Raw genomic sequence first — 25,776 nt, 5'->3', positions numbered from 1 at the left:
ATTCTTCCCACCCGGCATCGCGACCCAGTCCGCTTCGCACAATGATGACGGCTTGAGTTATGATCGACGGGAATAGAGGTACACAGAGCCCTCCAATTCCTGCACCTCAAGAAACCAGAATGTCAGGTCTAACGGCTGGTAGACCCAACCATTAAAATTGAAGGATAGCGGCGGCACGGCGACTAGAGGATTGTGAAGGCCAGCATGGGCAAGTCAACGCCCGGCCTGAATATCGTTAGTATTTGAGGAGAATCGGTATGGGATGGCTGCAAGGCTTCTTATATAGTCATGAGCAGGCACGACATGTCGAGTCAACAAAATACAAGTCGCTTGCATGGCCACTTGAAATGTAAACGTGATGTGATCAATTCTCTTGTGTAGCCGTAGCCATTGACATTCAGTTTGGTAAAGACCATGTTCAGGGGAACCAACATATCTCATAAAATTGAGGCTAGCTAGGTTGTCTTTCGTACCGGGACCGCGTATTCTATCCAGACCCGTTTCCGGTGTTTCTGCAGTAGGCGCTGTGTGGGGGTTCATAGATGACATGGGTGCGCTACGTCAACGCAACTTCAGGTCCCTGACCTAGACTGTTCGTACCGAGCGTAATGGCCTATCAAAGGCCACCTCCATCTCGTCAACATCATTCCAACTCATCTTCTCACCGTCATATAATTCTCCTTTTTCTGCGCCATAAAAGACTGCAGCTCAGTATCAACTGAAGCTGTTGTCCGGCGCTCCAACATAATTATTTCTTATAATGCCCGAATCACAGCCTGACTCCCCGCCAGCAGCGGCTAACCAGGCTGGCCGCGCTATCCCCGTCGGCCTCAACGAGGCAGCTCTCGACTCTCCGACCTTTCGAGTAACCGCTGCCAACTTTGGCGATCAAGTCGATGCTATCGAAAAATGGCTGAACGGATATGCCCAGTCCACCTCGAAGCTCCTGCACGATATCCTCGCCCTTGAGGAGACCATCAATACCTTCCTCGTAAAGACGATGCCCTCGGTGTCTGACGGCGTTGTCGACAATGATTATACGTTTCTGGCCTTGAAAAGGGTGGGTGATGGCTGGCGCGAGTATTGGATACAGATGATAAGCACAATGAAGAAGATGGATGGTACAGTCGTCGACCCTATCCGGCAGTTTATTGTTGGCGACCTCAGGAACTTCAAGGAGTGCAGGAGGGCTATGGACCAGGCGCAGCGAACCTTTGACTCAACACTCGCTCGATACGTCAGCCAGTCGAAGACAAAAGAGCCGTCAGCCTTGCGTGAGGATGCATTTGCCGTTTTCGAGACACGAAAAGCGTACCTCAAAGCATCGATGGATTACTGTCAGCTTGCACCTCAACTACGCTTTAGCATGGACAAGCTATTGGTTAAGATTTGTAGCGAACGATGGAGCCAGCTGAGGCGCACAAGAGAAGCTGCTGGCGACACCAGCCGCTGGAATCAGGAGATGGAGCGTATCCAGGGTTGGTCAAATGAGATGGGAGCGTCGGAAATGGTATTCAGACGGGAGTTACAATCTGCCCGAAGAGAAATCGGAGAGAACGCCCTTACGGGATTTAAGCCGTCCCGTGAGATTGAGGATTACAGTACTTCGACCGTCCCCTTTCTCGGTAGTCGCGGTCCTATTACCGTGCGCCTTGAAGAGGGTGCTTCTGTTGTGTCCGAGAAGCAAGGGTGGCTGTTCCTCCGAGTGCTCCAAGGCAAGCCAGCGAGACACACCTGGATCAGGAGGTGGTACTATTGCCGTGATGGCATCTTTGGCTGGTTAATACCTGGACCTCTGGGAGTTCTTCAGGGCGATGAAATCGGCGTTCTGCTTTGCAACGCAAAGCCAGCTGTTGCCGAGGACAGACGCTTCTGTTTTGAGGTCAAAACAAAGAGTCAAACCATCCTACTTCAAGCTGAAACGCAAGGTGAACTTACGGAGTGGCTGGAGGTATTCGAGGTCACAAAGAAGCGCGCTTTCGAGACCACCATGAACAGAAACAGCGCTTCTCTGCCCGGGTCTGTTGATCCTGCATTTTCGATCTCTCCCCCAAGCATTCCTGAGTTCTCAGCCAAGGCCCTGGATGCACAGATCGGTATTTACGACGAGTCAACTCCCAACATTGATCGCACGAGCACACTACCTGTACCTGGACCAGACGGCAACCTCAGCACACGACAGAGCTTTGATGTTAACGGCAGCCTTTCTCGTCGTACTATAACTTCTTTGAGTCGAGATCTTGCCAGAGAAGAGGGTGAAAGCGGCCGTGAGCATGCTGCTAGAATCATCCAGAAGCTCGACCTCCACCGCAAAGCTACTTTTGGCAATCAAGGCCCTGACGGAATGCAGGGAGGTTCGGCTTCTAATACCGGACTGGCAAGCATGATGGCTACTAGCCATACACTCCCGCCAGGATTTCCAGGTCCAATCGCAAGTACATCGAATTTCAGACAGACGCCCAGCATGCTGCCGTCAGTTGACACCCAAACTGGCGGTTTAGCCCCGGCAACTCTAGCCAAGCCTCCCTCCATGACCGGGCTTAGTCGCATCGCTGTTCTGACAGCAGGGGATCGCCAGCCTGTGGGTAACAATAGGAAGCTTCCCGCGTGCGTAGTTGCAAACTATTGGGGAAGCAGTCTCTGGGGTGCCGTGAATGCACCTCCTCAACCTGTGCTCCCTCGACTTGATGAAGACGACCCTATAGGCGTGGTCGTGCCTGGAAGCACAGTCGGCCAAGGCGTGCAACGAAAGGATGCAGGCGAATACTTCCCAAGAAACTATCCTCCCGAACTGCGAGCTCAGCACGCCCAATTTAGACTATTGTTCCCGGATGCACCTTTGGAGGAGAAGCTGGTACTTGTCTTCAGAGCTGCATGGACTGGCTCTCCAGAGCGAGGTCCTGGTAAACCAGACATGGCCGGCGACGGCCGTGTATATGTCACGCCCGACAACATGTACTTCTATGGACAACAAATTGGACTTGTCACTGCCTATAGTATCAGCCTTGATATTATTAGTGAAGTAACGGCAGCTCCAGGAAGGGATTGTGACTTCATCTTCTTACATCTCAATGAGAACGCGAACGAAACAGGTTACACCAGAATCACCATCAAGCTATTCTTGGATGACTTGGGTCTTCTTCACACTCGTCTCAACCTCCTAATTGATGACATTCAGGCTGAGGAGCCCATGGACGTCGAAGCTATTATCACCACATTGGTTAATCTCGAAATGGAGGAGTATGATCGACCAAGTCCAAGCGTTGAAAGTTGGGAAGAGGTATCAGCAAATACACCAATGGATGATGGAACGGTAGCGGGCCGCCCGGTTGCTCGTCGTATGGAGTTCGGTCCTCTATCGCGGCCTTCAAGATCGCAAGCGCGACATAATCGCAAACTACACCTACCAGTTCGTCCTGTCATTTATGAACCAGAAGGCATGAAGGAAATGGCCGCCGAGCGACACTTTGAAATCAGTGCCAAGTCATGTTTCCACGTTTTGTTTGGTGATAAGAGTTTCGTGTTCCCGAAGCTGTACTTTGAGCGACGAGCCCAACAGATCGCCCAAGGACCGTGGGTGCTGGTAGATCAGGGCAGGATGAGGCGTGACTTCCAGTTCAAGGTTGACTATAAGGATGTTCTGGGTCGGTCAAAGACGGCGGACGTCAACGACTATCAGATTATCGATGTTTTCAGTGACCATGTTACGTACGTGGTGACACACGTCAAGACGGCCTGGCATCTACCTCACTCAAGCTGGTTCAAGGTTGTGACAAAGATTGTCATCACCCATGTGGCTAAATCCAAGTGCAAGCTGGCTATCTACATCAAAACAGATTGGTCGAAGAACCCAGCTCTATCCAAGAACCTGATTGACCGTCAGGCAATCCACGACGCTGCTAGTGATGCTGAGGAATTGGCTGAAGTTGCCACAGATCAGATTCGAAAGCTTGGGACGCGAAGTCGAACAAACCGAGCGATCCAAGTTTATGGACAGATTGGGCAACAGACCGAGGTGGTAGTCTTTTCACCCGCTTCAACAGTCTCAGCAAAGAAGCAGGCGATCAAGCCCCGGACTCTTACGACCATGGTTTTTGAAACAATTCGATCTTTCGGAGAAAGTGCAGTCTCGTCAGTCATCATGTGGGCTATCGCGGTCCTGCGCAACTTATTCAACTTGATCACTGCCCAGTGGATCATTCTGGCGCTGCTTGCATTCAGCACACTCACCAATTTGTTACTGACCTCAAGTGAGACTTCAGTTTGGTGGAAAGAGAGGAGAGCGGTAGGGTTCATGCACAATGTCGGTATCCGGCCCAATACCATGATGAGCAAAGCTATCTACTTTGCCGATCTGCATGAGGCGTCTGGGAACAACCAAGCTCTATCCTTCCCTGAAAACAGCACATGCTTCTCAACGTTCAAAGACCTGCTGGACACGACAGACATGGATACACCATGGGAAGATGCCGGAGCCAGCTTGGCTTCGCATACAAGCCGTGCTACAGCCCGCCGACTTCGACGAACAAGGCAACGCCTAGGAACATATCGACATGATTTACTGGTTGCTATGAGGGTAGTCAACAGTATTGAACGAGAAATGCTTCAATCGGAGTGGGAGAATTGGCTGGTCGATGAAAAACTCCTCTGCGAAGAACTGGACACTATGCTCCAGCAACAAGGTGAGACAAAGGGACAAATGAAAGGATCCGAAAGTGGCAAGGGATCTAAGGGGTCGCAGAAGGTCACGGAGCCTATATCGGCTGAGAGACGGCAAGTCCTTGAGGAATGGCGTGATAGTTACTGTGGAAGCTGTAAGCAGGACTATCAAGTTGCGATGAAGGGGCGCAAGCTGTCTGTTTTGTAATCGCACCACATATGAGTAGCAGAGTAATATTATTTAGTAGCTGTACACGCAGATATTCGAGAGGTGAATAGAACTCTCTCCCACCTTTACATAGACAACAAATTCCATCTGTCATCAAATTCTGGAGTGTTCTAAAAGTTGCTTATTCATTGAACCTGCAGTGTGAATATGCATAATTCATCCCGTCTCTTTTTTTTCGCGTCTGACACCTGGAGAAGATGATCCGGGGGTGTCTGGGGGCTTGCAGCCTCTAGCTTAGTAGTCTATATCCGAGAATTCCGAATGAAGCAACAGTGGCGGGTCGTTCGGCGGGCACTAAGTTATAGTGGTAGCGTAGGGCTTGGACCACTGGAGGTTTGGGGCTTGGGTGACGTCAATGAGCGGGAATGACGGCAATTGATCACGACAGATCGAGTCCAATTAAGTGAGAGGCCTTCTTGGTTTCTTTCTTTATTCGGATTAATTCTCTTGGCCATATCTCATCTTAGCCTACTTCTGACGTCTTCATCTTGAACTGAAACGAAGCCCTGCTTCCTTGTTTTAATCCCAACTATTCTATAACTAATCTACGATACTCTATTCTTCTAGAAAGCACGTTGCCATTCTCAACTCTTACACCACCATACAATACATCCACACCGAATATCTCCAACCATGGGGGGTACTCACCATGAACCTCTCGGGGCCATGGGTCCTGTCGAATGGGAACAGGTGCCCCAGGATGATCTCAACGAATTTCTCGCCGATATCTTTTCCGAGACACAGACCGTCGTAGAATCTATTCCAGGCCCAGCACCAAAGGAAACCTCAACCACCGGAGGGCGCGCACGTTCAAAGACGGAATCGGCGGCTTCAGCTCCAGAGATCAAGCGAGCTCTGACATTACGACAGACGGCCGAGGCTATCAGCCAGGCGCAAAATCTACAAAAGGAGTGGAAGGAGATCAAAGTCAATGCCAAAGATAATCCTCTCGGAATCAACGTTTACAAGCTTGGTGCCAAAGATGGACGCGGCGCATGGTTCGCTCGAAGAAGTGTCCATGAGGGACTCTCGTTTGATGACTGGAAGAAGGGCCTTTCAGTAGAATTTTCGGAGACGATGAAGGTTCAAGGCGCTCCTGGTAGTGGCAACATTCGTGGTATTGGTGCCGACAAGCGGGTTGAGGAGAAGACCATCGGTGATCATGGCCACCTGCAAGGTAAGTCAAGTCATACGACCCATACACAAATACTTCGGTAACTAACACCCAGTAGTCTTTCAACTATCTGCCCAATTCCCTGGCCCGACCGCCCCACGAGACTTTGTAACCCTACTCTTGACTTCCGAGACCTCCGTGAGCCCTGGTCAGGGTTCCCGCCCTCTTCGCCAGTATATGATAGTATCAAAACCGTGCGAGCACCCAGAATGCCCCCCTCGTCAAGGTATCATCCGTGGTTACTACGAATCAGTTGAGGTTATTCGTGAAGTTCCTGTCGACAACTTTGCATCCAGGAGATCTCTGTCGTCGGCTGATTTACTTGAACAAGACAAGAACAAGATATCAAACCAAAAGCCCGGTACCGAGGGACACGGTCCGAAACCTCTTAACGAATCTGCTACTGCTGTTGAATGGCTCATGGTCACTCGAAGTGATCCTGGCGGCAGCGTTCCGCGCTTCCTTATCGAGAAGGGAACGCCACCAGGAATTGTCGGTGACGCTGGCAAGTTCCTTAAGTGGGTAACTTCGAAAGCAGCTCACGGGTTTGAAGAGCCTGAAGAGACTTCTGCAACTCCGGAGACAGCTGAGAGTACTGAAGCATCTGCGTCAGAAAAGCGGCAGCCTTCGACTACACCAGCCACTACAACTAACATCGAAGCAAACAAAGTCGAGACTATCACTTTGCAGAACCAAGACGACCCCTTCCCTGGCAGCAATGGTCTTTATGGAGTTCTAGCTGGTGCCATAGGTGCTGCCAGCTCTTATATTCCTACAGGGCTACTGAGGACGTGGGGAACTGGGTCGGACTTGACGTCCTCGGATACTAACGGATCGGACATTCATGCCATTACTGAAGAGCACCATGAGGTCGATAGCGATACATCTTCCATCCGAAGCTTTGCGTCTGCGTTGGAGAGGAGTGTGACCGCTGAGGGCAAGGCAAACGGAAGCTTAGTTGAGTCGCACTCCGAAACTTCACACACCAACCCACAACAGTCGCTGGCCGATAAAGAGCTTAAGAAGCTTGAGCACAAGAAGAAGAAGCTCGATGAGAAGCTGGCCCGGCTTGAGGAGCGTCGGCAAAGCAAGCTTGTGGGCGATAAGGAGAAGGATGCTGCTACGCTGGCCAAGCTCCGTGAGAAGCATGAAAAGGAGGTAGCCAAGCAGGAGGAAAAGTATAAACGCGAAATGCGCAAGCTCGAGGAGAAACGTGAACGAGACCAACGCAAGGCTGAAGAGCGACGACGCAAAGCGGCTGAGCAGGAGGAAAAGAACAACCTGTCTCTTGAGCTTGAGCGCGTGCGCGCAGAGAGAGACGTTGCTCATCGTCAGATTGAGCTCCTTGAGGGCCAGGTTGGAGAGTTGCAGGCTCAAAACACAATGCTTGTTCGCAAGTTGGGTAAGAATGGTTTGCTGGACAGTGTTGATTCTCCATCGCCATCTATCAAAAGCCTACAACGAGCCAGTACGGAAGCTTGAGATAGTACCTTGATGTTTAGTCCTGCTGAATAGAGATGGGAGAAAGGGGGGTTGGTGATGGACGACTATTACTATTCACTGCGGCACACGCGTAACTATTTTACTGCAAGGCGTTGAGGAGCACTTATTTCGATAAAATACAAATAGCATCGAATCATTCCTTTTTCCGTTGTTACTCAGTTTACTCTCTATGCCTTTGTACTCTTCTCAAGTGGTTGCAATAACAGACCTGACATGTGTCCCTGTCCATTATGTAGAGCGCTGCTTGACTTGTTGATGCTCTCACAAAACTCAGTATTGGCGTGGTGTCGCATCAAGGCAGCAGATGCACGGATTACCCGTGACAAGATTGCAAAGACCTCTGGCTTCGATCCGTACCCGAGAGGTCCATCTTCTTGGCTTGCAAGATTCTGTGTTGCTTCTAGGCCTGCGCTTGACCAAGTTGTCAGTGCTTCGAGTGCAGAATCGCTCGAGTCCCATTCAAGGCTTTCATAAACAGAGATCCATCTCTGTGTCTCTCTAACCTCGTCAACGAAGAGGTTCTGTTCTTCAATGACGAAAAGAGAGTCGTCAAACTTCATCGCCTCTTGCAGCTGATCCTTGACAGGGATGACATTCAACTCAGGGCCTGGGTATCGGGTGTCGCCCATAATACGTTTCACGATTATCTGGCGGAACACTGGGTTGTCGCCGTAGCGCTGTGCAAGCCATGAGAGGAGACGGTTGGCAGCTTCGATGGGGACGAGAGCTTGTCCCAGAATGCACTTGACAGCTGCAGTTCCAGCGTCGCGGATTTCATCGTCATCGTCGTTAAGAGAATCGTAGAGGGCGAGGATGGCAGAAAGATGTTCTTCGCCAGCCCAAGATTGCTCCGTTCCAATGCTGTTGAAGAATGAACAAAGCGATTCGACAGTAGCTAGGCGTGTATCGAAGTCCTTTAAAATATTAGCCATCAAGTACTTAAGTTCAGGTGCAATTTTGTCTTACCTTGTCATCCATACCAGCGTCGGCGACCATGTGACCCCAGTTCTTGATGCCTTCTGCAGAAATGGCCTTTGTTTTGCTCAGTATGGCTGTGGTGCAGCCACTAATTCTGACAATGGCATTTGCGAGTGCCGGGTTTAGGAGGCTCAAGGGCAGGCTATCCCAGATCTGTGAAAGCAAGTCTGCTGAAACCAAACCGAAGTTTCTGCTCTTGATGACTTGATCAAGAATTTCGGTGAGGTTTTGTAAAGCAATGACACGGGGCTCTGCAGGTCCAATCTTGATACAAACATCACGGTAGAGGTTGAAAAACTGGTTAACTTCTTGCTCTGAAAGGTGAGAGGTGTTCCAGAGCTTGGGGATAGTCTCAAGACCGGCGACTATAGTGTTTACACCCATAGTCTTGCTGAGGAGTAGGGAGTTTAGGTCCTCGACCTGGCCACTGCCTTCGGCAATAGAGTGCACCTCATGGATCACACGCTGTGCTCTGAGTAAAGCGCTTTCACGCTTGTTGAAGACTGGGAACTCGAACTGGAGACGTTCAACAGTACCGGGCCGAGGAAGAGCCCGTACCAAATTCACGACTTCGAGGTAGGCGGCAGGAATCTCAGGGGAGTCAAGGGACTGGATCTCACGCCAGTACTCAATCAGGAACCCAGATAGCTTAGGTGTATCCTCTATTCTTTTTGTTAGTACCAGAATCTGATTTGCATGTGTAGTGTATCTTACGCTGTAGTTGTTCGGGCATAACCTCGCTCAATCGGTCGATAGTGTACTTGAGTGCCAGGAGGACACCGTGGACATGGTTCTGGACGTTTCCGATTTGAGAACGAACAGACGCGGCGGCCAAACTAGTGATAGCATCAAGCCACTGGGCATGTAGAAGACACGAGCAGAGAGTTCGAGCCGCAATCTCACGAACGTGCCACACAGGGCTGGCCAAGTACTTCGCAATATGAACCTGGAGCTCTTCGCGGAGGACTTCGGGTGGGCCAGCTCTTCGAATGATGTCAAGTGCTGGGAAGACTGATTCTGCTGCTGCTGAACTCGCGGCAATAGAAGCCATCATCTGGTGGCCCGACTTGAGGAGGTGAAGTAGAGTCGTGGGCAAAGATGGATAGCGGTGGTAAGCGATGCGGTTGGCTTTTCCATCCCAGCCTGCCTCCATGGTAGCCTTGCTCTGGTGAGAGCCAAAAAGACAATCAATGAGACTTCGAAGAAGAATCAAGCCACAGTTTCGAATTGCCCAGAGCTCAGACTTGAGACCATTCGCTGCCAGCTCCAGACATTGCGGTAGGAACTTCTCAGACTTATTTCCAATGGATGTCAAGAAGGAGCTCTTGAAAATCTCCTTCAAGCAGTTGTAGGCATGAACCTGAGGGAGATTCGAACCATCTGTTTCGGTAACACGGGCTTCTTGACTGGCGATTGCCATAAGCTCCGACATGACTTGTTCAAACGAGGGTTTAGCAGCGTTGGCAGAGAGAACGCCTGTCATCATGGCAGGGATACCGGCAGAGCGTCGAGTCGTTGACACTTGGGCATTGATCGCTTCTAGCGTACCCTGTTGCGAGTTAGTTTCCATACCCTTCAAAATTGGCACGCTCCATTTGTGATGGGAAATAGAGTATCGAGGATACTTGACTTACAGAGTACCATTGTTCGAGTAGAGTCGTGCCGCTTGTGGCACCATCTTCTCCTTGGTTCAAATGCTTAACCAGCTGACAGCATGTTGAGAATGTTAGGGCGACGGTAGTGAAAGCACCTCGATGTCTAAGAGTGGCGAGTTGGGTGAAGGTCAAATTTCCTATTCTCTCATAAGCTTCTTTCGGTGGGCAAATTCTGCCTTGGCGAGATCGCTGCTTGGTAGAGAGAATTAAAATTCTCATAAGATTGCTGCCGCACGTTAGTCAATCGATTATAATAAGAACGTTTGACAACTGACCTTGCTTCATGAACTGATCGGAAGCTATAGCTCAGCACGTCCTTTGTGTCAAGGCCGTCAACCTCCTCCAGCTCCTGGGGAAGATGGCCCTCGGGCGAGTCGTCACAGAGAATGTCACGAACAGCTACCCAAACACGTTCACAGCAGGTGACGAGAGTATCCTGGAGGGCCTGTACAGACTGCAACTCACTGTCGGAGAATTGAAGCTCTGAAACTACCTGCCACATGTAGCACATAGATGCAAAATCTCCATGGAGCGGCGCGTCTAGAACTGCCCTGCCGAGGTCTTTCTCAGCTACTGCTAGCCGGTCCTCTAGACCGCCTATTAACTTTGAAAGAAGAGCAACACGTTGCTCCTCCTTCTCAGAGAATCGGTAAAGTAGCTGAGATACTCTAGCTACACCGTCCGAATGATCAGCTCGAGCAGTCTTGCGGGCAAGCTCTTCGGATCGCTTCAGCAATTCGGTAAGCTCTTCAGCAGGACTCATCTTGCCCTGTTGGGCCATAAGATGGAAGTTCCTGTAACGGCTATCTGAGAAGATCCACTTCATCACAGTAGCTGCGTGGCTTCGGATGTCATCAAAAGGGTCCATGACCAGGTCAGATAACGCTCGTAACCACGAACCACCAAACTGATCAAAGAAGAGTGTCTGATCATCCGTAGTCTCCCATGTCTTTGACTTTTCTCCCTCCATTCGAAGAATGAAAGTTACTGCCTTGAGCGAAGCGCTGTGTCGTTGATAAGACGCTGTTGGTATCAACTCGCTACACAAGAAGCCCATGTACCAGGAAAGGAACTTCTCGTGGTATTCCAGGCAGTGGACGAGCTGAGCTTCTGGGAGCGAAATCAAATTGGTTCGATACAGAATATGTTGAGACTCTTGCGCTTGCCCAGGCTGCTCCTTTTGCTTGCGAGCAGCTGCTCTTGGGATGCTCTTCTTGAGCACGAATATAGCACCACGAACTCTTTTGAACATATCTCGCACCTTGCCAGCCACTTCGTTTCGGAACTTTGCATCCGAATCAGCAAAGTATGTGGCCAGGTGTTTTCGGAGCAGAGAAAGGGCTGTTGATGAGTATGGTCGTGTTGTTGATGGCGAACTCATTAGTAGTGACAGAGCCAGGGAACGAACTTCGTGAGATGGGTGGGCCAGAACACTTTCAAGCACCTTTTCATCAAGGACGATTGATGAGTCGCTGTCTGCAGACTTGTCATCGCCCAGTGCAGGCTCTTCCACCAGACCAACCTTCTTGCCAATCTCAAGAGCAGCCAGTTGTAACAAAGCCGGGAGGTTGAGATCTATCTCATCACCTGCAGAGACTGCTTCATTTTCGTTCATTCTCTTCAAAAAGCCCAAGGCTTCTGCCTTGTCGGCCTTGAAAAGGGGTAAGAAAATATAGTTCTTTACAGACTCCAAAATTGAGGGTTCTTCATTGACGGCCTCGAGAAGCCATTTGTGCCATGTCTCAATGCTCAGCTCAACTTGTGTTTCTTGTTGGTCTTGGCTTCGTAGACCGCGATATAAACTGACGATAAATCTTCCCGCCGTAGGGCAGACAAAGTGAAGGGTCATCCAATGCAACAATTCGAAAATGAATGGTTTCCACGCATCCAAAGGATCATTCGAGTTGTTCTTTTGTTGGAGAGTGGCATAGCTGGAACGTATCTCATCCAGGGCAACAATGTCCTTGGTAAGGAGATGATCCAATGCCTTGATAGCAGACTTGGCCAGAGGTTTAGATGACTTTCCAGTTACGATCGATATCAGGTTATCCAAGATGGCTGCTTTGGTCGCTTGGCCTGCTTTTTCATCCGGGTTTCTCCTGATAAGTTGAGGGAGCAAATCGAGAACAAGCTTCATGGAACGGTGATTATCCGACTCATTCCACTCAACATAAAAGTTGAAGAGCTTGATAGTGACGTCTCTAGAATACGCCCAAAGTCTCAGGCTCTGGGACTGCGACTTTGACGACTGCTCGACAAAACCACAGAGTTTCACACATGAGTTGCCTGAAGATCCTCTAGGCTGAGCAGCGCCTTCAAGGAGTTTTGTGAAAATTGACTGAGCCCAACTACAGATGGTTTTTCTTAGAATGTTTACATCAAAATGGTCTTGGAAGAATTGCGCACCTTGCCTGGTCTTCACTTGGCTGTTCCTCAACCCATTTTGAGATATGATTCGAGTTGGCGATTAAGTCGTCAACTTGCTGGGAAGTGTCTTTCATTTTGGTGGTTGAACCTGCAGTGGTTACGGAGCGTGGTACAGCACCTAGTGATTCCAATGCCTGAACAAACAAGCGAAATCCCCGGAAATTTGATCAAGCCCAGATTCTCTCAGAATACCCTTCGTCTGATCAAGTCGTCGCAAAAGCTTGACTTCAACAAAGTGCCGTAGGTTTAGTTCTAATCACGTGAGATATCCCGTGAGATTTCGATGGTCGCCCCACCGAAGTAGCGACACCCACGCACTTCTTTTCCAAAATTGCCCGCTAAATTTTTTATTCTTTCAACCCACGTCCTGATCACCATTAGATTATACGCCAATCTATTGGGAGACTGCCAAAATGTCGAAAATCACAGTCGGTACGATACACTCAGCCATCGAATACCTTTATTCTTAGCGGATTGCTAACTGCGATGCAGCTAATGTCCGGACCCAGGTCGGAGAGCTCCTTGAGTACTCCAATGAGACCAAGAAGCGAAACTTCCTCGAGACCGTCGAGCTTCAGATCGGCCTGAAGAACTACGACCCCCAGAGGTAACTCAAAACGCAATGAATATATCTTCTTCGGTGGCTAATATCTCTTCAGAGACAAGCGTTTCTCCGGCTCCATCCGTCTCCCCTCCATTCCTCGCCCCAACATGTCCATCTGCATTCTCGGTGACCAGCACGATATCGATCGTGCCAAGCACGGGTAAGGAACCACTTGAAAAACATATTTCAAAGAAAAGCATTCTGACAAGTCATAATAGTGGTGTTGACGCCATGTCTGCTGATGACTTGAAGAAGCTCAACAAGAACAAGAAGCTCATCAAGAAGCTCGCTCGCAAGTACGATGCTTTCGTCGCTTCCGAGGCTCTGATCAAGCAGATCCCCCGTCTCTTGGGTCCTGGTCTGTCCAAGGCCGGAAAGTTCCCTACCCCCGTCTCTCACGCCGATGATCTCACTGGACGTATCAACGAGGTCAAGAGCACCATCAAGTTCCAGCTCAAGAAGGTTCTCTGCATGGGTGTCGCCGTCGGCAACGTCGAGATGACCCAGGAGCAGCTTGTTGGTAACATCATGTTGGCCATCAACTACCTTGTCTCTCTTCTCAAGAAGGGCTGGCAGAACGTTGGAAGCCTTACCATTAAGGCTTCCATGTCTCCCCCCAAGCGCCTGTACTAAGTGTGTTTCTTTGGCCTTCGCCTGAGATGGTTCGGCAATTGAGTTCGCTGAAATGTGGACGGTAGCGTAGACTAGGATGGCAGGAAAAATAAACAATACGAGACAAACCACAATGCTTTGAGACGTCGATGACAGCCGAAGTGACGTAACTAAACTCGAGTTTTGCAATATTGGAGCTAAACAAAAGCTCGAAGATCCATCACTAAATCGTTGAACGGAATCGTGTCTGTCCTTTTTGTTAATCAAATGATTACCTGTTCCTTACTATATGTTTGAAGCCATGCCCAGTATTGAGGATATCTTCAACATGCCTGGGCGCGTTGAATGCACTATCCTTGTATCCAAGTCAATGCTCGAGCCAATAGTCGATGATTGGATAAAAGGTACAGTTAAAGCCAAAATAACGTACCAACCGCTAGGATTTGATTTGACTCGCTTTTAAACCCATGTCAAGCGACCTCAATGACGCGAGCCACTCTTTTTCTATACATACATAGTATGTAGCAACAATCTCCGACTCGTTTATTGCGGGGATGTGAGCAGGGTTGTACAAGCGAAGCTTGGTGGGGGAAGAAATGAGTATTGTGAGTATTCAGGGTATTTCAAAAGATTGATGTTAATTTCAATGAGCCTTGGTGGAGATGTGAAAATGGAAATTTCATAGGAATTGCCCCATGAGCCTGAGGGGGGAAATGGATCGTCATTAATGTTCTAATTCATTCGTGACAAAGGAAAAGATTCGTGCCCCCTTTTTTCAGTTTGGACAGCTTTTTGTAACCCTCCAGGCGACGAGCCCTCGTCGCCCAATAACCCTGGCCAGGGTGTCCCAAACGCCATCGTCCCCAAAGTCCAAATCATCCAGATTCAAGTGTTTCCTGTAACGCCAAACCTCTCTAAATCGTAGCCCCTGCAAGCCCTTGTTAGATAGGTAAGGGTCCAGCCAGGTCGCTGATGCTGGGGCAATGAGATATGTGCCGTTCTTCTCCTTCAGGTACTCCTGGTTTCGCCTGTCGGCTGGAGTGTCGCATGTAGCGAGTTCACTGAGTTGCTCCAGGAGTAACTCACCCTTGAGACCCATAACGTCTCGAGTCGTCAAGAATTCATTCTTGCCATTCAAAAGCCAGATAGGCGGTGTATAAGTTTTCCACCAGATCGCTTGGGTAGCATCTGGTTGCTGACTCAAGAAGACTTGCCCCGGCACCACTCCTCCTTGATGGTAGATGCCCATCAATGAGCCGAGGACAAGGTTAAAGCCTATCCAAACTGCTGCAAAAATGTATAATACTGTTTGGTTTCGAGGCATTCGGATCGACGACAGAAATAGAGGTACTGTCGGCAGTAGAAACCTTGCTTCTTGATGCTGGAACGCCGATAAAACAACTAGTCCAGACATTGCAGACCAAAGTCGGATGGACAGCTTAGGCCTAATTAACAATAACGCAGCAGCTGGGCCCAGCAGCAACGGCAAGTTCCCCACCAAGTGCTGGTACCAAGGATGAAGGCCATGTTGGGCCAGATTCTCGGTTGCTGAGTTGTACTTGAAGTTGTTAAGAGGGGTGATTACTGGTCTATGGATCAAGTCGGTCCATGTGACAGAATCTGGAAGGTAAAATGCAGTGTCTAGACCGATGGCAATGACAGTTGTCACTGCTGCAGCTAGGGCCAAGCATACGAGAGAGGTAGGCCTTGGATTTATTAGCATGTGATGTATTCCCCGCCAAGCGCAAGTGACTCACCTCTTCCAGAACACTGGAAGCAATCGAAGGCCTGGGACGACAAGAAATGCTGGAAATGTGATTCGGTTAAATACACCAAAAACTGCAACTATTCCGAGTACTGTAGCAGATAAAACACATGATCGTTGCTGTGAATTGAATTTTGTCAGCTGATATCCCTGTTAGTGGTGATGGTGTGCAAATGACGAACCCGTGGGTCAGCGACTCGTTGGATCAGAACAAGACTCCATGCAACAACAAGTGTTTCTACCGAATTGGAGAAGGTGTGCGTCTGGTAGGTCCAAGTCACGTAGGACGATGCGACTAGGAGAACGGCAACACGGCGTTGCTTCGGCGAGGGGATCAACTCGTGCAACGCCCAGTCTTCAAGAACAAAGCTGATGGCAAACATGAGAACGCGCAAAGTCCAGAAGACTGCAATAGGTGGGATCTCGCCGTCATGCCCATTGCCGATCCATAACCACCGGAGAAGAAGCATAGGAAGACCGTAGACAGGCCATAACGGAAAGACGCTTCGGATAGGATTTTCGCTTGTGAATTCCCATGTGTGACGAACGGGATAGCTAAATATTTGTCCTGATTTCGATAATTAGTGACTATATTCTCAGTAATACGAAAGTGCCATGTAGATCGCGCCGCATCTATACCGCACCGCACATGGTGCCTGGAAGAGCGCTCTGCTGTGCGCCGTGTTCTCCAAATACTTGGAAGTGAACAACGTACCAGCGATGACCTCAGGGCCTTGAAAGTTCTCGTCCGGATGTAAATAGCTGGGTGAAAGCGCAAACCACAGCCTGATAAGGACAAGAGTAAGATATGTGCGCCGCCACATAATTTGTTTATAAGTAGGAAGTCGAAAGAGCAATCATGAGCTTAGTGTCAAGGCGCAAAGGCATCGAGCGTCCGCAGAAATAAATCGCAGGGCGAGGGTTAGGTCGTCGAATCGCAATGCGTCTAAAATCAACACAACAGCTGGCGCAAATGTGTCGCAAATTCGAGAGCGGGGAGGATGTTCAAGAATCGGGTCGTCCTTAAATTCGAAGTGAAGCAAACAGTGGTCGTAACGTATGCGCAGGGTATGTGGTCCTCTAGCTGCTGGTTTGGAGGACAGAGAGAGGTAGATCGTCTATTAGGTGGATGGATGTGTATATTCAAGATACAACCCAACGCTGGAAAGGCCTTCTGAGAAAGAAGAGGAATGAGCAATGAACTAAAACAAGGAATGAGGAGGAAGATGGTCGAATTTAGGTGGGAGTGTAAGTGCAGTGCAGTGCAGGTGTAGGTAAAGGGAGAGGTAAAAAGGTATGGAGCTCGAAATTCAGTTCAAGTTTATTATCTAAGTAAGTAAATCATGGAACCTCTGAAAGTGACGCCGGCTGCCCCCCACTGATAGGATGCAGCACCTCAAGAGTGTCACCACACATCACCTCATGTCTTCATGGATCCAGGATCAATCATCATGGATCAACACAGAGGCCCCAGGGCACAGGGGGAAACATTTCAGGCCAAGGGCAAGCGCCAGCTTACAACGTGGCCAGTGGGAGAAGACGCCGCGTCCCGGGATGGGCAGCGCTAGCTAAATCTGATGGGGCCTTGATTATGGGCTCTGGGCTCCCAGGGGAAGGGATCCATTGACGAGGTGGACGGCACTAGAAGCTTTTTTTCTTTTAGGGGCTCCCTGGCTCCCTGACACGGGCGGGACAGAACAGACCAAGACAGGGGGAGGCGATTTCTGGGGGCCTCCTGAGGACGATCTATCAAGTGTCGGGTAGGTGATCAATGTATGTAATTAATTGTCTTGCATGTAAAGTGTTGAGCATTGAATAGGTTGCTGAACGTGGTTGAGACCTGTCGAGCGATGATCATTATCAGGACCCGAAACACAACATTGTGCTACAGCAACCAAGAGTTTAACGCCAGAATGCAACCTCTAGAAAGCCACACAAACAGAAGCTCTAAGCCTTGTGCATGGATGCCGTAGAGCTTCTATTTCATCTGACCAACGCTAGGCCCATTGCAATCAAATATCAAATGACTATGGATATTGATTTGTCAGTTGACAGCCACCGACTTTGAGTAATTACCGTGACGATGGTAATCTTGCAAATGGAGAAGCATTATTACACCTCGTCCCGTTTACTCCATCATGACCTAATTACTTGGTATTGACGGCATGGCTTGTTTTCATCCGCTGCCAGTACAGGCCTCCGTCTAAACACGTTGGCTAACTAAGTTGGTATCCCATCTTCCCGCCCCGCGAATCGTTCAACGCCCGGCCACGTATGGCAAACGAGTCGCACGATCCTCCTGCAAGACAACATCCATGAAGTACCTTGAGCAAGCTCGAGTACGGATACCAGGTATTCGTGTCATGAACATGGATTAATCATGTCCATGTCGTCCTATCACCGTGCCAAACATTCATATACATTTCCACAATCCCATCAACATCATCTGTTTGATGGAATGATAGGAAAGATGGGCTGAATCTCTCGGTCTCATGTTTTGGATGGATAGCCTGCCTTTGTTGCACGATATGGCTCTGTATGTCACTGTCTGACTTATAATCGTGCCCTTTTGACACCGAAAAGCTATCAAATCAGAGGTATCACCCCCCACACCAACTCGAGCTTCTGTTGATGATGTATCGAATGGTATCTTGAAAGAAATCTCAACAAAAACGTTCCCTAGACAAGGGATGAGATAAAGATGTCAATTTTGTGTTTTGGCTGTTGGCTTTGTCCTTGACCTCGGATCGGTGGTGTCTTGAATTCGGTGCTTAGGCCTAGTAGGCTTGGCAACTCTGTGGTTTCAATCGAACTCAATCAAGGAATGACCTTGAAACCTCATATGAGGCTGATGCAGGCAATTATACAACTAAGAATGCGGAAAGTTTCTATAGGCTTTACTTCTTCCAAGACATGTTGCCAAACCATGTCTTAGGTGAGTATGGTGGTACCTTTCGAGCTATTTGGGCCTCGGAAACTCAACTGTGGACAGGGTTCGCAAACGATACAAAGAGAAGTCTGCACATGTGTTAGATATCCATGCGTGGACAGGCGTGCTGTATGCAAAGAAACGATGCTTTGGGCACGGTGAGAATTCACACAAAATATCGTCTCTTATGATGCAACGAATAGAAAAAGGCAATAAATGCTCTTTTTGCACTTTAAATACCAAAACCCAAAAATAAAATTTCTTTATTCGCAAAGGATGCAGAGTAAATGTTACAAGCTTAGAGCCTATCTGCCTAATAGTAGTTACTCGTGCATGGGCCTTGTTGAACAAGGTTGGTGACTCTGATCTGAGTTCTCTTTTCGAGGTGTTTCTGAAGGCAGCAGCAGCTTTGAACCCCACTGTACTGCCGCTTCAGAGATCTGATTTCCAGTATAAAGTGCGTCTCCTCCTCCCAGAAGAGTGATTCATTTCTTTCAACAATACCTACACAAACGTCAACGCAAGCACTGCAGTGTCAGTTTTACATCAACGCTTACCTTTCACTACAAATTGCTTGATACCCTCTATCATCATCAGCAACTACAGACACTTGTCTTACTCAGCTCCAATCAAATCAGAGGGTCCTTCAAGTTCAAACCGCAGCCCTGTCCCTTCAAGGTACGTCGTTGGTCAGAGACTCCGCCCCACGCTCAGCCCAACGGGTTGGACCCCGCCTCTCAGAGATTGGTTACCTAGCATTTGGTTACCTAACCTACCACTTCCTCCAACTTCCATCATCACCACCCAAAATAATCACCAACCTCACCTCATCTTTGTTTCCACGAGCACCCAAATTTCACACTCACATCTACAGATTATCCACAAACAAACACGACCGCATTCAAAATGTCTGAGTCTACATCTGTTGAGAAGATCTGGCTGGCCTCCAACGACAGCGCCGTCATCGAAGTTGGTAAGTTAGCGACACTGACGTTTTTGCTCATCTCAACCTGCTAACAATATCAACAGACCGCGTTGTCGCTGAGCGATCAATGCTGATCAAGAACATGCTCGAGGATGTTGGCGACGACTCCATCACCCAGGCCAACCCCATTCCTATTCCCAACGTATGTTACCTCACGTCACTGTTCGTTCTTGATTATCTCTGACATGTCATCATCTAGGTCAACGAGGCTGTCCTCCGCAAGGTTATCGAGTGGTGCGACCACCACCGAAACGACCCTCCTCAGGCTCAGGATGATGAATCCGACGCTCGCAAGAAGACTACCGACATCGAGGAGTGGGACCAGAAGTTTATGCAGGTCGATCAGGAGATGCTCTTTGAGATCATCCTCGTACGATTAATCTCTATCCTCTCGGAATCGGAATAGACACTAATATATAATGACAGGCTTCCAACTATCTCGACATTAAGCCCCTTCTCGACGTCGGATGCAAGACTGTTGCCAACATGATCAAGGGCAAGTCGCCAGAGGAGATCCGCAAGACCTTCAACATCACCAACGATTTCACCCCCGAGGAGGAGGAGCAGATCCGCCGTGAGAACGAGTGGGCTGAGGACCGTTAAGTTGCCTCGTCTTGCTACAGAACAAAATCGAGGAGGGAATCTCGAAGAAAAGGTTACTCCACTTCGATTCTCAAATGTGTTGCCGCGGATTCTTTCATATCGCGGTCGCGCAGTCCTGAACCGCATGAATTTTATGAGTCACAGGGGTCACATTAGGCGTTAGAGTTTGGTTTTCCGGGTTGCTTGGCCAGAATTTTGGCATGCGCGAACGACAATAAAGGCTTTTTTAGCACTGCTCACTACGATGTTATTAGCGAAGCAGTTCGTCGAGAGGAAGGTCTAGGCAGATCCTTACTGTTGGGCTGATAGAACATCACTTAGGTTTAAGATAGGACCTTCATACACGTTTGCCGTAATATTGTGATGTTTGAGAATGCTCGTCGTGGTTCGATATGTGGCTGGACGTGAAAACGACTAAAAAGCATAATATATTCCCATGAGTTTGGGCGTGACGTGGGTTGATTTAGCTATTTTGAGAATGCATGGAAGTAGGTAGTTGGCACAATAAAGCAAATAATGCAATTAGTATGGGTAGAGGTGCAGTGTATGGTCAAGTTGAGGCGCAATCCAGAACACGAGCCGATACTGGAAAGGCTGAAAGTCTGGAGACAAGTGCCTGAGATTGGCATCCAACATGTAAGTGCATCTTTCGTTTTCACAGCTCGCGTTGGCATTTGCATCTTCAAGTGTACAGTCAGCCGCTCAACAAGACAGCACATAGCATCATTTGCCTTGCGGTTCACTGGTCAAGTGGGCAGCATCCGTGTAGTTCAGGCCCGTTTCTTTTTGGGGGCATCAGATTTTTGCATTCCTTTTTCCCTATGACCGTCCGTGACATGCAGTAACCGCGATAATCGATAAACCAGGCATCCGGCCCATCCCCCACCGTGTGTATGCGCGTGCGCTAACGACACGGTCCCATAGTTCACGCCATAACAAATCAATCCACCCTTTCCTTTAACATCATCGTGATACCATGCCCAAGAGAGAGAAAGTCGGGTGCTGGGGGCGGACAACGGTTGAGAAGAGGTAGCTTAGATACCGAGCTTGGTCTTGCGCCAATGCCTTCGCTTAGCGTTGTAGCTATTGAGAAATGTTAGTCAAATGATCCTCTTCTTGTTCGTTTTGGGCGAAGTCGTGAATCGTCGTCGCTCGGAGAAAGGGATTAAACGCACCGGATGGTGTTGCCAGTTCGGAGGCGAACCCACTGAGGCACAGGGCGGTTCTGCTTCTGGGCCTTGGCAAGCTTTTGCTTGGTTCGGAAAGACTTGTGGCTCTGTAGAGAAAATATTGTTAGCGATCGGGTGTTGTGTAAGCAAGGCCCTGGAAGCATCGCAGTTTTTTTTCATCATCATCACCATCCTCATTATCGACGGTGGCACGGCGGGGAAAATTCAGATATTCAGTCGAAGCGACATCGTCGATAATGAAGAGTGCGAGAGATCGTGCGTGCGTGCTTCGAGGGTGTAGAGGTAGGGGCTGTCCATACCGGCATGGTGACGGCGTTGATGGTCGAGTCTGTCAGTCGTTGCCAAATGGTGATCGAATCTCTGAAGTTTACGAATTTCATTCGGCAAGTGCGACCAAGCCCTAGAGAGGCGGTTAGCATCACATGACTGATATTTCTGCCTTAGGCGGCCAAAAAAAAAACTGCTGAGGTAAGCGGATCTTTAATCTTTGCTTTTCGCTCGTGACTATACTAGCTTGAAGTCGTGACAAAATTAGCTCTCATGGAACAAGGATATGGGTTTAAGTTGGTTCTTGTTGAAGTGGAAAAGAGATCTTTCGAGTCGTTCACATGAATGAACGGTAAATGATCTTTGACAGATTATGAATACACTTACTGCTTGAGACAAAGGCTTCTGCTGGCTAAAGCTAGCGCTTTAAGCATGGTGGGTGGGATATAGAGAATATGTAGTTAAATGGGTGGCTGTTACCAGTAATTCAGATGAATGCCTTTGTTTCAGAATGTCGTAACATTCCAGCCGGAGTGTCTGTATTCCAGGGGTTGCCATCTGCTTGGGTGGCTCAATAGAATTTGATGGTGGCAATAAAGCATCCCTATTTTGAGATTATTCTTTACTTGAAATTGGGTCTAGCACATAATCAATGAATATCTTCCAATATTTGGTAGATTCATTTGTGACTTTGAATGAGTCTACTGAGATGCTCTAAGTTCATATAAAGTATGTATATACAGAGTCTACTGTTACAGGGGTTCAAGGCTGAGGTGGACCAGTTTATTTTGTCTAGTGCTTGGACCAACCCCATGCCGCCAAAAAGAGCAACTTGTCCATCAAAGACCCGGCCTGGATGCATTAACTTACAGGTCCAGAAAAGGGGATCTCTAAATTACGTATCCCGTACTTTCTGCTGACTGACTTAGTAAACATAAGTTGGATCTGTGTTGCCACGAGACACACGACAAACCATAAACAAGCTTGACCTTGACCGACACTTCACGGCTTCTCCTCCGCTTCTTCCTCTTCTTTGTTAAGCCGGTACAAGAACGAGACGAGTGATCTAAACAACGAACCGAGTCGCAAGACAGAGTCGAACAACGCAAAATACCACGGGAGCAACAGAGCGAAAGATACCACCACAACTTATTCATAATGGGCAACTCAATGTCATGGTTCTCAAACCTACTATTCTCCAAAAAGGAGATTAGAATATTGATTCTTGGCCTGGTAGGATGACGTCTGTCCGGCTGTTGTCTGGTCCGAGACGCTAACGAAACGATATCATAGGATAACGCGGGAAAGACCACTTTGTTATACCGACTCAAGGTCCGTTTGCCTTGACTACTGCGCACACACGGTGTATACTGACCGGCTGTCCTAGGTCGGCGAGGTCGTCACAACGATACCCACGATCGGGTTCAACGTCGAATCCGTCACATACAAGAATCTCAACTTCAACGTCTGGGTACGAACCCTCGATCATTTCGCTTCGAAACATACCAGTAGACACTAACGCGAGCGATTTTGTAGGATCTCGGTGGTCAAACAAGCATCCGACCATACTGGCGGTGCTACTATGCCAACACAGCAGCTGTCATCTTCGTCGTGGACTCTACCGATATCGAGCGATTACACACGGCTTCAGAAGAGCTGTCGGCCATGTTGAACGAGGAAGAGCTTAAGGATGCGGCGCTGCTGGTGTTTGCCAACAAGCAAGACCAGCCTGGTGCTAAGGGTGCGGGCGAGATCTCGGAAGCGCTGCGTCTGGGTGAGCTCCGCGATCGCAACTGGAGCATCATGGCCTGTTCGGCGGTTGACGGTAGCGGTGTGAACGAGGGCATGGATTGGCTTGTGGTGAGTATTCCGTGGCAACCTAGCATATCGGCAAGGGAAGCTAATGCGTTTCTAGCAAACTGTCAACCAGGACTAAAGCCCAATCACGATTTCATCTTCTGCCTCGGTTTGGCATTGTACAACAGACGACATGAAATGATAGTACCACCTCACCTTTCCGTCGCAACCCGGTAGACAGCGTGTGCAAGGGGGAGTAGGGAAGGAAAGAACAGACAGCATGGGCGTATTATGTGGGAAGACGAGGGGGATATATGATAGTACAACTTTATAATGTTACGATCCAGGTCCGATCGAGCCCTGGTTACGATTCTCAAACTGACGCCTTGACTCACTACTTTGTCGCGCGACACACGAGACGGTCTCTCTTCAAAACGACAAAGACTTGTGGTATAGGCAGAAACTTTTTAGGTAAGACAACCAGTGGGCAACAGCTTTTCGCCTAATAGTCTGATCTTGTGTTTTGAAAATTGATGGGTTGAAAGAGTGACACGGAACACTCCCTAAACCCAGCTTGACTTGGAATATACGTTCACAACGTTTGATCTGGATTTTCTTTTACATTTGTATAAGCATTCATGATCTAGCCAGTCACTTTGTTCAAGTCGTGTAAGTTACATCAAAGATCATGTCGGAGAAGTACGGGATTCTCTGAAACCACTGGGATGAGTAAGTGAGCAGCGTTTCGTATTAGACTGTTGTTCAAATGGCTCTCTTGCTCTTAAGCTTCCATTGATAACTCTTTGCCAGCGAATAATGATTCTGCAGAATAGGAGTTGCAACATGCCGGGCCTTTGCGCAACGAAGGGGCTCTCCAATGAGGTTTTCAAACTCGATGTACTGGCTCTAAAGATATGTCAGCAAGGGTATAAAGATGGCTGTGTGGGCAGCCAAGGCCACTAACATTGGCGCAGAGTGCGTTACGTACCTTTCGGACATCCACCAACATACTTGGCGGAACATGGGCTTCAATCGGCTCGGTCGTAATGGTAGCTTCAATCATTTCATCTGTAATCTCTTGTCCACAAGCAGCCGCAGCAGCTTGAATCTCTTTCATCCCAGGCCGCACAACTTCATCGACAAGACCAGGACAAAGCTGTAGATCACCCGTGTCTAATCTGGTCAGGGCAGCAACCGGATTGTATACAGCATTGTAGAGAAGCTTCTTCCATCGCGAGAGCGTGACGTTGGAGTCGTAGTGGCAGGTGCAGCGCCCTCCTGCGTTGTATCGGGCTACGATGTCCTTTGCTCGATCCGCAGCGTTGCCCACGTCACGAAAGGGCCCGATCCGCAGCTCATCGTGTATGTTGTGCTCAATGACTCCGGATTCAGGTTCGGATGAGCCGCAGACGCTTATGCCTGAAAGGATGACATTATTAGGGAAGGCCTCAAGGAGGGGAACCTCGATGTTGAGTCCGTTCTGGAGGAGTAAGATGGTAGAGTAACCGGGCGTAACAGCAGGGCGAATCAGTTCGGCTACAGACGTAGATACATCTGGGGTATTCTTGGTGGCACAAATAATGTAGTCAAAGGGTGAGATACCGGATTGGGAGACATCAGGCACAGCTGATAGGACTGTGTACCATTGTCAGCAAAGCAGAGTAGGGCGTCAAATCGATTGCGGTTATGGTGTAACTTAACCTACTTTCAGTTGGTTTGAACCCTCGAACTTGGCCGTGATCGACAGAATTGACGGTGAAGCCTTGCTCTTTGACTATCTGATAGCTTGAGCGCAATACAGCTGTCACTTGAGCTTGTCCCCCGAATTCAAGATTCAGGGCAGCCATGCAACCAATTCCTCCACAGCCAACGAGCAGGATTCTTGCCTTGTCCTTTCTTTTCTCCATTTCTAGATTTTGATATGTAATGTCAGGTTTAGATAAGATCACAAGTAAATCGTCACTTGTAGAGAGGGCGCCCTTTCAATACCCGGGCGGGGCAGGTTCTCATTCAAGAGTTGACATGATTGGGTAACCAACTACATGATTAAGGATAGTAAGCGATGGATATATAATATTAGTTGCTAATCTATCAACTATCATAAAATATAAATTGATTATACAAAGAATAGCTTCATTGTAAAGACCATGGATGGATAGATGGATGGTGTATCAGGTTCAGTCTCAGTGCAACATACCCATCTTCGCGCTGGAATGCCGAATCTTTGTCCTGCTCGGTTGATGGTGATCCCTGTGACCTGGCTAAGTGCTGGCTTTCCCTCGCAAACTAAACCTGTCGAGGATCAATTATCACGAGATTGAGTCTCGCTGCCGAGGATATTTCTGTTATTATGGCAGACTATCAGTTGACTTATGGGAAACCTTTCCGCTTTTGGAGAG

General features: G+C 48.7%; 9 protein-coding genes across 9 annotated transcripts; 4 read left to right on the top strand and 5 right to left on the bottom strand.

The window, feature by feature from the left end:
* Window positions 1–449: 449 nt before the first annotated feature.
* Window positions 450–7,700, top strand: EDB82DRAFT_567728 (uncharacterized protein). The gene is made up of 4 exons (XM_025726849.2): window positions 450–4,854; window positions 4,887–4,890; window positions 5,456–6,065; window positions 6,121–7,700. Exons 1-4 carry the CDS (start codon window positions 761–763, stop codon window positions 7,542–7,544), a joined length of 6,132 nt encoding a protein of 2,043 aa, XP_025581375.2. The 5' UTR covers window positions 450–760; the 3' UTR covers window positions 7,545–7,700.
* A 1-nt stretch (window position 7,701) lies between these two features.
* On the bottom strand, window positions 7,702–12,933 carry EDB82DRAFT_447717 (putative death-receptor fusion protein-domain-containing protein). The gene is made up of 6 exons (XM_025726848.2): window positions 12,605–12,933; window positions 10,474–12,546; window positions 10,178–10,424; window positions 9,258–10,092; window positions 8,532–9,205; window positions 7,702–8,479 (listed from the first exon to the last, which is right to left on the bottom strand). Exons 1-6 carry the CDS (start codon window positions 12,697–12,699, stop codon window positions 7,733–7,735), a joined length of 4,671 nt encoding a protein of 1,556 aa, XP_025581374.1. The 5' UTR covers window positions 12,700–12,933; the 3' UTR covers window positions 7,702–7,732.
* A 105-nt stretch (window positions 12,934–13,038) lies between these two features.
* Window positions 13,039–13,862, top strand: EDB82DRAFT_526445 (60S ribosomal protein uL1; the record flags this gene model as incomplete). Its single annotated transcript, XM_025726847.1, has 4 exons — window positions 13,039–13,057; window positions 13,118–13,232; window positions 13,285–13,389; window positions 13,448–13,862. The coding sequence occupies 4 exons, from the start codon at window positions 13,039–13,041 to the stop codon at window positions 13,860–13,862; spliced, it is 654 nt and encodes a 217-aa protein (XP_025581373.1).
* Window positions 13,863–14,616: 754 nt separating this feature from the next.
* EDB82DRAFT_526444 (Alg9-like mannosyltransferase family-domain-containing protein) lies at window positions 14,617–16,430 on the bottom strand (the record flags this gene model as incomplete). The annotated part of the gene is made up of 4 exons (XM_025726846.1): window positions 14,617–15,547; window positions 15,599–15,726; window positions 15,789–16,174; window positions 16,322–16,430. The coding sequence occupies 4 exons, from the start codon at window positions 16,428–16,430 to the stop codon at window positions 14,617–14,619; spliced, it is 1,554 nt and encodes a 517-aa protein (XP_025581372.1).
* A 3,011-nt stretch (window positions 16,431–19,441) lies between these two features.
* Window positions 19,442–20,123, top strand: EDB82DRAFT_477089 (Skp1 family, dimerization domain-containing protein; the record flags this gene model as incomplete). The annotated part of the gene is made up of 4 exons (XM_025726845.1): window positions 19,442–19,508; window positions 19,565–19,662; window positions 19,720–19,890; window positions 19,947–20,123. 4 exons carry the CDS (start codon window positions 19,442–19,444, stop codon window positions 20,121–20,123), a joined length of 513 nt encoding a protein of 170 aa, XP_025581371.1.
* Window positions 20,124–21,157: 1,034 nt separating this feature from the next.
* Window positions 21,158–21,618, bottom strand: EDB82DRAFT_526442 (60S ribosomal eL39 domain-containing protein; the record flags this gene model as incomplete). Its single annotated transcript, XM_025726843.2, has 3 exons — window positions 21,158–21,206; window positions 21,299–21,399; window positions 21,613–21,618. 3 exons carry the CDS (start codon window positions 21,616–21,618, stop codon window positions 21,158–21,160), a joined length of 156 nt encoding a protein of 51 aa, XP_025581370.2.
* A 760-nt stretch (window positions 21,619–22,378) lies between these two features.
* Window positions 22,379–22,870, bottom strand: EDB82DRAFT_218911 (uncharacterized protein). The gene has a single exon (XM_065607241.1). It carries the CDS (start codon window positions 22,735–22,737, stop codon window positions 22,471–22,473), a length of 267 nt encoding a protein of 88 aa, XP_065463841.1. The 5' UTR covers window positions 22,738–22,870; the 3' UTR covers window positions 22,379–22,470.
* On the top strand, window positions 22,620–23,604 carry EDB82DRAFT_218894 (ADP-ribosylation factor 1). The gene is made up of 5 exons (XM_025726842.2): window positions 22,620–22,813; window positions 22,874–22,912; window positions 22,968–23,051; window positions 23,117–23,440; window positions 23,496–23,604. The coding sequence occupies exons 1-5, from the start codon at window positions 22,739–22,741 to the stop codon at window positions 23,514–23,516; spliced, it is 543 nt and encodes a 180-aa protein (XP_025581369.1). The 5' UTR covers window positions 22,620–22,738; the 3' UTR covers window positions 23,517–23,604.
* Window positions 23,605–23,944: 340 nt separating this feature from the next.
* On the bottom strand, window positions 23,945–25,419 carry EDB82DRAFT_219012 (ketopantoate reductase PanE/ApbA-domain-containing protein). The gene is made up of 3 exons (XM_025726841.2): window positions 25,083–25,419; window positions 24,366–25,012; window positions 23,945–24,283 (listed from the first exon to the last, which is right to left on the bottom strand). The coding sequence occupies exons 1-3, from the start codon at window positions 25,282–25,284 to the stop codon at window positions 24,140–24,142; spliced, it is 993 nt and encodes a 330-aa protein (XP_025581368.1). The 5' UTR covers window positions 25,285–25,419; the 3' UTR covers window positions 23,945–24,139.
* Window positions 25,420–25,776: the final 357 nt, after the last annotated feature.

The sequence above is a fragment of the Fusarium venenatum genome (assembly GCF_020744135.1).
Source record: "Fusarium venenatum strain MPI-CAGE-CH-0201 chromosome Unknown EDB82scaffold_3, whole genome shotgun sequence".
Classification (NCBI taxonomy): domain Eukaryota; kingdom Fungi; phylum Ascomycota; class Sordariomycetes; order Hypocreales; family Nectriaceae; genus Fusarium; species Fusarium venenatum.
This window is presented reverse-complemented; position numbering and strand designations above follow the sequence as displayed.

Coding starts and splice junctions, on each gene's coding strand:
- EDB82DRAFT_447717 (XM_025726848.2), bottom strand. CDS start 12,699: ATGAAAGACACTTCCCAGCAAGTTGACGACTTAATCGCCAACTCGAAT. Junction 12,547..12,604: donor CCAAGTGAAGACCAGGCAAG/GTGCGCAATTCT, acceptor AACCATCTGTAG/TTGGGCTCAGTCAATTTTCA. Junction 9,206..9,257: donor TATGCCCGAACAACTACAGC/GTAAGATACACT, acceptor CAAAAAGAATAG/AGGATACACCTAAGCTATCT.
- EDB82DRAFT_219012 (XM_025726841.2), bottom strand. CDS start 25,284: ATGGAGAAAAGAAAGGACAAGGCAAGAATCCTGCTCGTTGGCTGTGGA. Junction 25,013..25,082: donor AGGGTTCAAACCAACTGAAA/GTAGGTTAAGTT, acceptor AATGGTACACAG/TCCTATCAGCTGTGCCTGAT. Junction 24,284..24,365: donor TGTTGGTGGATGTCCGAAAG/GTACGTAACGCA, acceptor ACATATCTTTAG/AGCCAGTACATCGAGTTTGA.
- EDB82DRAFT_218894 (XM_025726842.2), top strand. CDS start 22,739: ATGGGCAACTCAATGTCATGGTTCTCAAACCTACTATTCTCCAAAAAG. Junction 22,913..22,967: donor CTTTGTTATACCGACTCAAG/GTCCGTTTGCCT, acceptor CGGCTGTCCTAG/GTCGGCGAGGTCGTCACAAC. Junction 23,441..23,495: donor AGGGCATGGATTGGCTTGTG/GTGAGTATTCCG, acceptor ATGCGTTTCTAG/CAAACTGTCAACCAGGACTA.
- EDB82DRAFT_218911 (XM_065607241.1), bottom strand. CDS start 22,737: ATGAATAAGTTGTGGTGGTATCTTTCGCTCTGTTGCTCCCGTGGTATT.
- EDB82DRAFT_567728 (XM_025726849.2), top strand. CDS start 761: ATGCCCGAATCACAGCCTGACTCCCCGCCAGCAGCGGCTAACCAGGCT. Junction 6,066..6,120: donor TGATCATGGCCACCTGCAAG/GTAAGTCAAGTC, acceptor AACACCCAGTAG/TCTTTCAACTATCTGCCCAA.